This window comes from Chiloscyllium plagiosum, chromosome 4 (assembly GCF_004010195.1).
Source record: "Chiloscyllium plagiosum isolate BGI_BamShark_2017 chromosome 4, ASM401019v2, whole genome shotgun sequence".
Lineage (NCBI taxonomy): Eukaryota > Metazoa > Chordata > Chondrichthyes > Orectolobiformes > Hemiscylliidae > Chiloscyllium > Chiloscyllium plagiosum.
In genome coordinates, this window is record NC_057713.1 from 3,476,627 (window position 1) to 3,489,197 (window position 12,571).

The 12,571-nt window shown below is 43.8% G+C and overlaps 1 protein-coding gene across 4 annotated transcripts in view; it reads right to left on the reverse strand.

Annotated features, from left to right (window-relative positions):
• The window catches only part of osbpl1a (oxysterol binding protein-like 1A), a 205,354-nt gene that overhangs the window by 141,266 nt on the left and 51,517 nt on the right, over positions 1-12,571 (reverse strand). For all 4 annotated transcript variants that reach the window (XM_043687612.1, XM_043687608.1, XM_043687611.1 and 1 more), the window contains exon 14: positions 2,289-2,370. In XM_043687612.1, the coding sequence (XP_043543547.1) occupies positions 2,289-2,370 (82 nt within the window). The remainder of the gene's footprint in view (positions 1-2,288; positions 2,371-12,571) is intronic.

Below are 12,571 nucleotides of genomic sequence, written 5' to 3' on the forward strand. Positions count from 1 at the left end.
GGGTAGACTATTTAGGACAGAGATGAGGAGAAACTTGTTCACCCAGAGAGTGGTGGCTGTGTGAATGCTCTGCCCCAGAGGGCAGTGGAGGCCCAGTCTCTGGATTCATTTAAGAAAGAGTTGGATAGACCTCTCAAAGATAGTGGAATCAGGGGTTATGGAGATAAGGCAGGAACAGGATACTGATTAGGAATGATCAGCCATGATTATATTGAATGGCGGTGCAGGCTTGAAGGGCTGAATGGCCTACTCCTGCACCTATTGTCTATTGTCTAAAAGGAGATAGGCAGGTAGGACAAGTCATGGGGACAGTGCTGAGCTGGAAGTTTGGAACTAGGGTGAAGTGGGGGAAGGGGAAATGAGGAAACTATTGAAGTCCACATTGATGCCCTGGGGTTGAAGTGTTCCGATGCGGAAGATGAGGCATTTTAGATTAGATTAGATTACTTAGTGTGGAAACATGCCCTTCGGCCCAACAAGTCCACACCGCCGCGCCGAAGCGCAACCCACCCCTACATTTACCCCTTACCTAAAACTACGGGCAATTTAGCATGGCCAATTCACCTGACCTGCACATCTTTGGATTGTGGGGGGAAACCGGAGCACCCGGAGGAAACCCACGCAGACACGGGGAGAACGTGCAAACTCCACACAGTCAGTCACCTGAGGCGGGAACTGAACCCGGGTCTCTGGCGCTGTGAGGCAGCAGTGCTAACCAGTGTGCCACCGTGCCACCCACTAGTGGCGTTCTTCCTCCAGGCGTCTGGTGGTGAGGGAGCGGCGGTGAAGGAGGCATCCTCGGATGCTGCCTGAAGTGCTCGGTTAGGAGTGTGCTCATTGGAATATAGAAGAATGAAAGGTAACTTTATTGAAACATACAGGATTCTTAGGGGTCTTGGCAGAGTGGATGTAGAAAGATTGTCTCCCTTGTGGGACAGTCTAGGACCAGATGGCATAATTTCAGAATAAGGGGTTGCACATTCAAGACAGATATGGGGAGGAATTTCTTCTCTCAGAGAGGAGTGAATCTGTGGAATTCTTTACCACAGAGGGTGTTGAGGCTGGGGCATTAAGTATATTCAAAGCTGAGACAGATAGATTTTTAATCAGGAAGGGGAATCAATGGTTATGGGGAAAAGGCAGGAAAGTGGAATTGATCCGCCATGATCTCATTGAATGTAAACTCAATGGGGCTGAATGGCCTACTTCTGCTTCTCCATCTTATATGTAATTAAAAACCCGAGAAGGCAGTTTCTACCAATACTTGAAGGTGGCAGAACAGAATGAGAAGGATGTTTAAAATCATCCTTGATCCTCAGATTTATAAGTAGAGCTGAATGTAAAGAAAGGCAGTAATTTATGTGAAATTGATATTCTTTTCTTTAAACACAGCAAGTTGTGGTGATCTGGAACGCAATGACTGAAAGGATAGTGGAAGCTGCTTCAATGGAAATTTTCATAAAGGAAACTGAATTAATAAGGAAACGTTTTCAGGGCCATGGGGTAAGAGCAGAATTTTACTTGTGCTGCTTTTTCAAATATCCAGCACAGGCATAATTGGCCGAATGGCCTCCGTCTACTGATTTTTTAAAAATTACTCTTTCATGGGATGCAGACATGTCTGACAAGTTCAGCATTTATTGCCCATCCCAAACTGTCCTTGAACTGAGTGGCTTGCTTGGCCATTTCAGAGGGCAATCAACAGCCAACCACATCACAGTGGATCTGAAGTCACAAGTAAACCAGAGCAAGTAAAGCTGACAGTTTACCTTCCTTAAAGGGCATTAGTAAATCAGATGGAATTTTACAACAATTCATGATAGTTTCATGGTCACTATCGCTGAACTTAGCTTTCAATTCCAGATTTATTCATGTAAATTCTGGCCGCCACTATCCCCAGAGTCCAGTGGTACGACCACCACAACATCATCTCCCCATACTAGACTACAAGAACAAGCTGAGATTGGGAAAGAGGCAAAAATGAAGCCAAAAACCCATAAGACATATGAGCAGAAGTAGACCATTCAGCCCATCGAGCCTGCCCCGCCATTCAATGAGATCATGGCTAATCCGATAAACCCCTTTTCCCCTCACTGATTAAAAGTCTGTCTATCTCAGCCTTGAAAATAATAAGGCATATGAACAGACACACAATTCAAGAATTTCAAGTTCTTATCCCTTCCCCGCCCAGAACTAAATTCTGTCATTTTTAAATGGTGGTTCTCAAAGCAGAATGAGGTAACTACAAAAGGAAACATTTCAGTATGGTCACAAATGCCACCAATTACCTTTTGCAATTCCAGGGCTTTCAATCATGCTTAATAAATTTGAAACTTCCTTCTCAAGCTTCTGCTGGCTGGTTTGTACAGTCTGTTCACCAAAAATGAAAATGTGAATATTCCAAAAGAAGAAAACAGGTTTACACTTTTTAAACGCCTGCTTCAAATCCCCTATTATTCTAAGATATTGGTGAAACCACAGGCATTACTATTCACAGATGATCAGCTTCTAGACCCACCAACTAGTCACTCACCTCCTGAGTCAGATCCAGGAGGGTCCAGGACCCCACTCTGGGGATAACTGCCCTCATGAAATCTGACAAATCAAATCACATGCATCAGTAAAGAAAAATAATTTATGACTTTCATGAATTTCTGATGCCTTACAATAAGTCACAAATTTGAAACTGTAAACATAGGAAGCATAGCAGCCAATTGACGGGCAGCAAGTTCCTGTAAACACCAATGAGAGAGTGACAAGATCATCTGGCGTAATCAAAACTGACAGATGTATATGGACACCCAGGGAGAAGGTGGGCCCATGGTTTAGCTCCTCTTCTGAAGGAGGACGCTTCTGACAAGACTGCACTCCCCCTGGCATTGTGGGTCAACCCACAGCAAGTGGACTGCAGCGATTCAAGAAGGCAGCTCACCACCACCTTCTCAAGGGCAAATAGGGATGGGCTATCAATGCTGGCCAGCCAGTGATGCCTAAGTCCTACACATGAATTTTTAAAAATGCTGCAGTGAGTGTTGGACAGATAACCTTTTGACTGGGCAATGAGAATACCACCCACCGAGCCACGACTGACTTTAGTTCAGGAACGTAGCCACTACACCGGTGACATCTCAGAACTGTTACAGTGTAGGAGGAGATTTGGGCCATAGTGCCAGCACCAGCTCTTCCAATGAGCATCATGACCTATATGTCCAGATGTACAACCAGAGGATTACTTTTACAAGGTTATCAGGGATTTGCACTGTTCCGGTGACTCCGGGAATAAATATCCAGATCTATCAAGTAGAAAAATAAATGGGGGTGTGCCATGCTAATGCAAATGACTTGCAATGATGTCTTTCTACCATGACAGAGTCTACTACACCTCACTGGCTGCCCCCATCAGGGAGCAGGACAATCAGAAAGGCAGTGGGTGAAGGCACTGCCTGATCACTGCACTTGGGCAACAGTTTTCAAACTGATTTCTGGGAGCACTGCTTGCTCAGGTGCTTTAACAGGACATCCGTTGGCAAGTCAGCTCTGTCAGACTGTCATGTCAATCGATTCTGGGGAGCCCACTCTCAGGAGTGTGACTATTCCATAGGGGTCACTGCATTTATTGGCACCTAACAGCAATGACTAAAACACACAGTACCTTCAAATGAGAAGCACTTAAAATTTCCTCCCAAAACAGGGATGAGAATCCAGTCCATTACAAGAGTGAAGGAGGGAGTAGAAATGCTATTGATATATTTTCTTTTATTCATTGGATGAGCACATCACCGGCTAGGCCAGCAATCACTGCCCATCCCTAATTGCCCAGAGAGCAGTTACAAGTTGACCACATTGCTGTTGGTCTGGAGGCACACGTAAACCAGGCGAGGTCAGAACGGCAGATTTCCTTCCCGAAAGGACATCAGTAACCCAGATGGATTTTTCCAACAATTGGCCATGGATTCATGGTCATCATTAGCCTGTCAAGGTCAGATTTTTTTTTAAACTGAATTCAAATTCTACCATCTGTCATGCAGGATTCAAACCTTGGTCCTCAAAACATTACCTGGATGTCTGGATTAATATTTCAGTAATAATACCACTACGCCATCACCTTCTCCATAAATACAGCTAGTTCTGCTATTATGTGACAGTTGCGTTCCTCCACAACCCCCCTCTATAGAAAATTGCATTATAGAAAACTGCTTTAGAAAATCACACTGCACAAGTTCACTATAGAAAATTGCTATACACATTCAGTAGAAAGTTTGCGATATCTCAACAGCATCCACAATTTATCAATGGCATTATAGCCAAGTTGTGCTACTGAAACACGTGTTACACCAGAATGACCCGAGTGTACCTTTTATTACCTTCCCACCATTTAAGGTAACCAGGTGCAAATCACAGAATTGTTACAGTGCAGAAGGTGGACACTTGGCCTTTCTACCTGCATTGGATCTAATGTACAATCTCATATCCTTTTCTCATAATCCTGTACATTGTTTCTATCTAAATAACCATCTAATGGCCCTCTTGACTGCCTCAACTGAATCTGCCTTCACCATGTACAGGCAGTGCATTCTGGACTGGATACCTTTCAATACCTTTCCGTCTCATATGTTTAATCCATTTCCCCTTAAAAATATTTCCAAATTTGTTCATAGGACATGGGCATCACTGGCTGGGTCAGCATTTATTGCCTGTCTCGAATTGCGCTGGAGACGGTGAAGATAAGCTGCCTTCTTGAACCCATAAGACCATAAGACATAGGAGTGGAAGTAAGGCCATTCGGCCCATCGAGTCCACTCCGCCATTCAATCATGGCTGATGGACATTTCAACTCCACTTACCCGCATTCTCCCTGTAGCCCTTAATTCCTTGTGACATCAAGAATTTATCAATCTCTGCCTTGAAGACATTTAGCGTCCCGGCCTCCACTGCACTCTGCGGCAATGAATTCCACAGGCCCAGTGCCAGTATGTCCTTCCTGAGGTGTGGGGACCAAAACGGGACACACTACTCCAAATGGGGCCTAACCAGAGCTTTATAAAGTCTCAGTAGCACAACGGTGCTTTTATATTCTAACCCTGCTGTAGGTCAACTCACAATGCCCCTGGGGAGGGAATTCCAGGATTTTGACCCAGTGATGCTGAAGGGACAGTGACATACTTTCAAGCTAGGGTGGTGAGTGGCTTGGAGGGAACTTTCCAGTTAGGTCAACCACTCCCAGTGGTAAGGGATATCACATTCATACCACTCCTGGTAAAGGGGTTTCTCCCGAATGTATCACTGGGCTAACCACAGATTCAGTGCACAATATTAATTAGGAACGTACAGAAGTAGATTGCGTTTCCACAGAGACTCAGTATTTTATAAAACATTGATTGAAAGCACTGCAGGTCAGAAAGTTGCCTTAAGCTTCTAAGTTTGAATTCTGTAATGATTATATCATCTACTCTAAATCGACAGAGCTTTCTGCAGCATACCTAAGTATGCAAGAGATATAAGCACACAAGCCGCAGATTCAGCAATTTATCATTGCTCAGGGCACCATTATTTCAAGGTGACACAGATTAAGCACATGTAGCGATTTCAAAGGATTAACTTTCCTTACGCTGGCAAAATAAACAGGCAGCTCATAAAGCAATGAACTCCTTGTTGCTAACATGCTTTGAGGAAGAGTCTATAACCTTTACACAGACGTCATTCCTTCACAGTAAATGTTTGAGGCATTACACACTGTTAGTATGTTGCTTAAGGACATACATTTAGAATACAGGAGGTGGAGGAGGCCATTCGTGCCCCTGCAAAGCTGGACAACTCGATCACGGCTGATTTGTATCTCATCCCTTTATTCTCTTAGCCAACAGATTCCATCAATCAGTTTTGAAATTTTCCATTGCTCTACCCACCCCCAACCTCAACAGTTTGTTTTAAAAAGGGGGGAGGTGTTTTCAGATTTCAAATACTTTGTGTGAGAAAAGGGTGACATTACCCCGCACAGCCTAGATTTACTTTAAGAGGCAGAGAGGCAGACTAAGTCTCTGGTTGGGCCTCTGTCGAAGCATGTGGTCAATTCTGAGTGCCCCTCTTCAAGAAGGATTTTTAAAATGCCCTTGCAGACTGGCTGGGCCCAGCATTTTTCACCCGTCCCTAGTTGCCCCTTGTGCAGGTGGGGGGGAGCTGCCTTCTTGAACTACTGCAGTCCATGCGCTGTAGGTAGACCCACGACACTCTTACACAGGGGATTCCAGGATTTTGACCCAGTGATACTGAAGGAACGGCGATATATTTCCAAGTGAGGACCGTGGGTTGCTGAGAGGGGAATAGCAGCGAGTGGTGTTCCCCTGTATCTGTTGCCCTTGTCTTTCTAGATGGAAGTGGTTGTGGGATGGAAGGACGTTAACATAGAACATAGAAGACCTTGGAGGATGGGCACAGTGAACATTTATCAGAATGTGGGTCGAGTGTGTGGTGCTGGAAAAGCATAGCAGGTCAGGCAACATGACAGAAGCAGGAGGATCGATGTTTTGGGCATAAGCCCTTCATCAGGAACTTTTGCCCGTAATGTTGACTCTCCTGCCTTTTGGATGCTGCCTGACCTGCTGTGCTTTTCCAGTACCACACTCTCGACTGATCTCCAGCATTTGCAGTCCTCAGTTTCTTCCAATTTATCAAACTGTTCCTAAGCTGAAGCAGCTTCAGTGAATTTCGAGAGTGGGGAGAAGATTATATGGTTCCCCTAGAGCAGGGGAGAGAGGAAATTTGTTCAGGATTATGAGGGGCTTCGATAAGGCAAACCTGTTACCATTGGCAGAAGGATCAGTAATCAGAGACTGAAGCACAATTGGCAAAATGTGAATTGAGATGTTCTTTTAAATAAATGCACAGAGTTTTGACGATCTGAAATGCACTGCCTGAAAACTCATCATGCTTACTATCAGTCAGTACCTCTCATGCAAAATCTTGTAAGTACCTTTTGGAAATATAGTAGCATGTAGCCCTTAAACATACTGGGTCAACTATTGACAGGACTGAAACAGTATTCGTCCAGTTAAATACAGCTGCCACTGAACACAAAGTTTCCTGCAGTCACAGCCAACATTGAATCACTGATCATACAGGTACTTTCAGAGAATATTTTTAGAAATGTCTCACATGTGGTTGTAGCTGGAATGGAGGAGGAGACTGGTAGCTTTCTACAGTGCGGGCAAGATACAAACACAGGCAGCAGCTGCTGTCATTCCGAAGTGGTTTTGCAAACAGGCAGCAGATGGAAGATTGTGACAGTGACAAGGTGGGACTTGATCATCTGTCGGCACCAGACAGGCAACTTAAACACTATAACCCCATGGATTATTTGCTGAAGCATCTGCTAAGCAGCAGCTGTATTTGTCTGAACAAACACAGCTTTCAAACCTCCAAACAACTCAAGTTACAAAAGACATATTATAAACTTCTCAATTCCAACATATATTTTAACAGAGTTTTGACTGGTACTGGTGCTGTCACTTTAAGAGGTTACTTTGTCCTCTATATTTTTAAACAGAGGTTGTAAGGTAGAGGTGTTAATCAGTCTCTAATGAAGTCAACAATTTGAGAGGTCTTGGGAATTTTCTTTCAAACGTTGGAACAATGGAAGCAGCCTGAGTGTGGCCAGCTCCGCCTGACCAGGCTATCTAGTTTTCTTTAGATTTTAGGTTTAGTTTGAAGTAGAAGCTTTTGGGGTCTAAAATAAAAGAGTTGGAAGCTTCAGTGAATGTTTCCAAGCTGCAATTCTCTCTTGAAATTTTTTCATCCAGGATTGGAGATCAGCATGCGAGAATCTGTGTCAAAATTCGCCTTTTTGCCAAGGGATGCGTTTATGGGATGTTACTGAAATGGAACAGTTAATTAGTGATAGTTACTGTACCTATTATTCGATTAAGTTTTCCAATGGTTAAGTTATTATTCTTTCTTTCTTTTGTTTGTATTTTAACTATAGTGTTAAATAAATTGTGTTTTGCTTAATGTCAAGTAGTTTGACCAATTGCATCACACCTGGAACACAGTACTTCACATCTATCTTTAATATAAGAAAAAGTTAGGGTCTAGGCTACCTTCTTAAAATATTTTGAGGGGTTCTGGTCTGGTCCATAACCGTACATTATTGTGTAATGGACAGTCTGAGCCCACACTCAGTGGAGTTTAGGAGATTGAATTGTGATCTTATTGAATCATATATGATCTGGTTGGGACCTGACAGACTGGAATTAGATTAGATTACATTACAGCGTGGAAACAGGCCTTTCGGCCCAACAAGTCCACACCGCCCCGCCGAAGCGCAACCCACCCATGCCCCTACATTTACCCCTTACCTAACACTATGGGCAATTTAACATGGCCAATTCACCTGACCTGCACATCTTTGGACTGTGGGAGGAAACCGGAGCACCCGGAGGAAACCCACGCAGACACAGGGAGAACGTGCAAACTCCACACTGTCAGTCGCCTGAGGCGGGAATTGAACCCGGGTCTCAGGCGCTGTGAGGCAGCAGTGCTAACCACTGTGCCACCGTGGATGTTGAGAGAATGCTCCCCTTATGGAGGAGCCGAGTGTTATACAAGGATTTCAGGAACCTGGAGCAACTTTGCAATGGATGTCACAGAGCTGCACATCACTGAGCATAAATAGTACAGTGTGGGTGAAGTTAGAACAGAAACTATAACGCGAAACTAGGCAAAATTATAAACACTACATTAGACTAGAACTTTAGAGACTCTCAAGAACACATTGGCATGAATACACAAAGAATATAGATTAGTCTATAGCTAATGTAACTATTAGATCAGAGTCTGATATATCAATAATTACCATGTATAATGCTATTTCATATTAATGTATCATAAATAGCACTACTTTAAAGGCTAAGACTAAACAGTTCTTAACTTTGCCCTCTCCATGGTCAGTCTGTCTTGAACCCAAACTCAGTGTGGCATCAAATCACATAAGACATGCAAGCTGGGGGTACAGTTTAAAAACTAAGGGGTCTCCCATTTAGGGTGGAGAGAAAGATACATTTTATCGCTCGGAGTTATAGGTCAATGGAATTCTGTTCCCAGAGAGCGGTGCAGGCTGAAAAGTTCAATATTTTTCAGCCAGGGGTTGGATAGACTCTGGACTAAAGAGAGACTCAAAGTTATTGGAGGGGGGAACAAACGTCAAATCAAGGTTACAAACAGATCAGCCATGAACGGCTAGGCAGACTCAAAGGGCTGAATGGTCTATTTCTGCTCCTAATTGGTACTTTATTGTTATGATACTATGCAACAAAGAGAAGCCATTTGTTGTTTTGTGTCTTTGCTGGCTCTTTAACAGCTCATTCCCTCTGCTCTTACCCCACAGCCCAAGGAAATATACCTGTTCAAACATTTCACGAATTTCCTTTTGAAAGTTTCCACTGAAGCTGTTTCGTCCCCCCTTTAGACAATATGTTCCAGATCACAACAATTCGGTGTAGTTTTTAAAAAAAAAACTCTCCAGGTTTGTATAACGACCTTGTTTTCAAATGCTATGCCTTTCATGAAATCCTGGATCTTCTGTGACCCTCTTTAAAATCTCTTATCCCTAACTTGCCTTGCTGCCAATGTTAATAACTTGCTTCAAGGGACATGGGCCAAAGGCAGGCAAAAGGGTTGAGTTAAGTTTTGGAAATCTGGTTGGACTGCAGGGTTTGTATTTATGCTGTATGACTATGATACTACCTCCAAAGACTAACATACATGTACCTGCAGCTCTCTCTGTTCATGCATCTTCTTTAAACAAGAGGTTAACTTGCATATCAGGAGATGATCGCTCACAGAAGTTCAAATGTTTGGCTTCAGTCATAGAGTCATACAGCACAGAAACAGCCCCTTCAGTCCAACCAGTCTGTCCCGAACATAATCCCAAACTAGTCCCACCTGTGTGGGTCACGTCCCTCCAAACCTTGCCTATTCATGTACTTATCCATATGTCCTTTAAATGTTGTAATTGTACCAACATCTACCATTCCTCATGAAGTTCATTCCACACACAAACCATCCTCTGAGTAAAATAATTTGTCTCGCATGTCTTTTTAAATCTCTCTCCTCTCACCTTAAAAATGTGACCCATGGTCTTACTTCACTGATGTTCACTTCTGAACAAGACAGACCAATGGAAGTTTTCATAGTGTCATCTACAGCACACAAGGAGGCCATTTGGCCCATTGGGTCACTCGTACACTGATCTGGCATCTGTCCCTCACTAGACTGAGATCAATTCATTTACAATATGATCAGAGTACTATTATTGGTCCATGACTGCTACCTCACCTAACTTCAGTACCATCTGAAAAATCAGACCACCTCCATCTCTCAACGCAGATGAGCTATACTACTGTCACTAAGGAGCTCCTTTCAACCTATGCTTTTTCAACATGGCTCAGCGGGCAACAGTCATGCCCATGTGAGGATGTGGTGGCACTGAACATAATTGACAAGGTGACTCTGGAGATGAAAGGGCCATTGTACAAGGGGTAGTTGAATACCTTTAGGCTTGTACGTGTTAGAGTTCAGAAGAATGAGGGGGTTATCTGACTGAGGTATATAAAATGCTAAAGGGGATTGATAAGATGGGCATTGAACAGATTGTCCCACTTGCGGGACAGTTTCGAACAAGAGGGCATGGATATGGAGTGAGGGGAGGTAGGTTCAAAGCTGAGATGAGGAGAAACTATTTCTCTCAGAGGGTGGTGAATCTGTGGTGTACACTGCCCCAGAGTGCAGTGGAGGCAGAATCCGTCAACAGATTCAATAAATAGATATGTTTCTGATGTAAAGTGGGATGAAGGGCTATGGGGAGCAGGCAGAAGAGTGGAGTTTAGACTAGACAAGATTAGACATGATCATGTTAAATGGTGGTGTGGGCTCAAAGGACTGAAATACCTACTCTCGCTCCTAATTCCTAGGTTCCTATCTCTTCTGCAACCTTATCAATGTCTAGATGCGCCTGAAGCAGGAGAGCAGAGTGTAAGGAGTTGTCTCGCTGTAGCAAAAGATAAAATCTCATCTTTGGAGGACTCTGGGCACCACACTTTCAAAAGCACGTAAAGTTTTTGCAGACAGTGCAGATGAAGATTTATCAGAACAATACCAGGAATGAGAGACTTCACTTAATGTGGAGAAGGTGAAGTGGTAGATGTCATAAAAAGTGTTTGAAATGATGATAGATTCTGATCGTTTCTCCTTACTTCATCTGCTTCCAGTGGTAAGAGGATCCCTAACCAAAGTGACATAGTGGCAGACAAGCTGAATGGCTGACCCCCCTGCTCCAATTTCTAATTGAACATAAGAATCAGGAGCTGGAGTAGGCTATTCGGCCTCCTGGAGCCTTCTCCACTATTTGATATGATCATGAGTGATCGCATGTTGGCCTCAACTCCACTTCATCTATCTGCTTTCTTCAACCAGTTACTAATTAAAAATCTCTCTCCTCCTTAAATTTACTCTTTGTCGCCCACCCAACACACGGGTGGTAGTGATTTCCACAGATTCACGACCTTTTGAGAGAAGTAAGTCCCCCTCATCCAAAGATGTGCAGGTGAATTGGCCATGCTAAATTGTCCATAGTGTTAGGTGCATTAGTCAGAGGGAAAATGGGTCTGGGTGGGTTGCTCTTCAGAGGGTCGGTGTGGACTTGTTGGGCCGAAGGGCCTGTTTCCACACTGTAGGGAATCTAATCTCATCGAATCTAATCTAATCTCTGTATTAAATCTGCCTCCCTCCACCCTTATCCTAAAGCTATGAACCACTCAGGACAAACATGGGAGAAAGATAGCCTGCAGGCAAACTCTAAGTCAGCAGTTCTGAAGAAAATAAAGGCCAACACACGAGTTTAACGAAATTTGAAACATACTGAGCTAATGGGCAGTGGCGGACGCTCCCAACATATTATTTATTTTCAAATGCAGTGCTACAGCTATTCAACAGAGGGAGCTGCCGTGCAAACAGATCATCGCAGTATCAGCACACAAGGCCTCCTGGTGGCATGAACATCAGTGACATGTCTTTGTAAGTGTAACAACTATCTATCATAGAATCCTTAGCATGGAAGCAGGCCATTCAGCCCATCGAGTCCACACCGACCCTCCGAAGACCATTCCATCCATCCTTGGCTAGTTATTAAGGTGTGGGCATCACTGAGCAGACCAGCCATTGTTACTCATCCCTAATTGCCCCTGAACTCAGCGCCCTTGGTAAACCACTTTAGAGGATAGTTTAGGGGAAGCTATGGCCTAGTGGTAGCAATGCCAGACTATTAATCCAGAAACTCAGTTAATGTTCTGGGGACCCAGATTCAAATCCCTCCACAGCAGATGGTGGAATTTGAATCAAATAATAATCTGCAATGAAGTATCTGACGACGACCACAAATCCATTGTCTAGATCAGAGTGGTGCTGGAAAAGCACAGCAGGTCAGGCAGCATCCGAGGAGCAGGAAAATTGACGTTTCGGGCAAAAGCCCTTCATCAGGAATAGATTCAGGGCGCCTGCAGAGTGGAGAGATAAGTGAGAG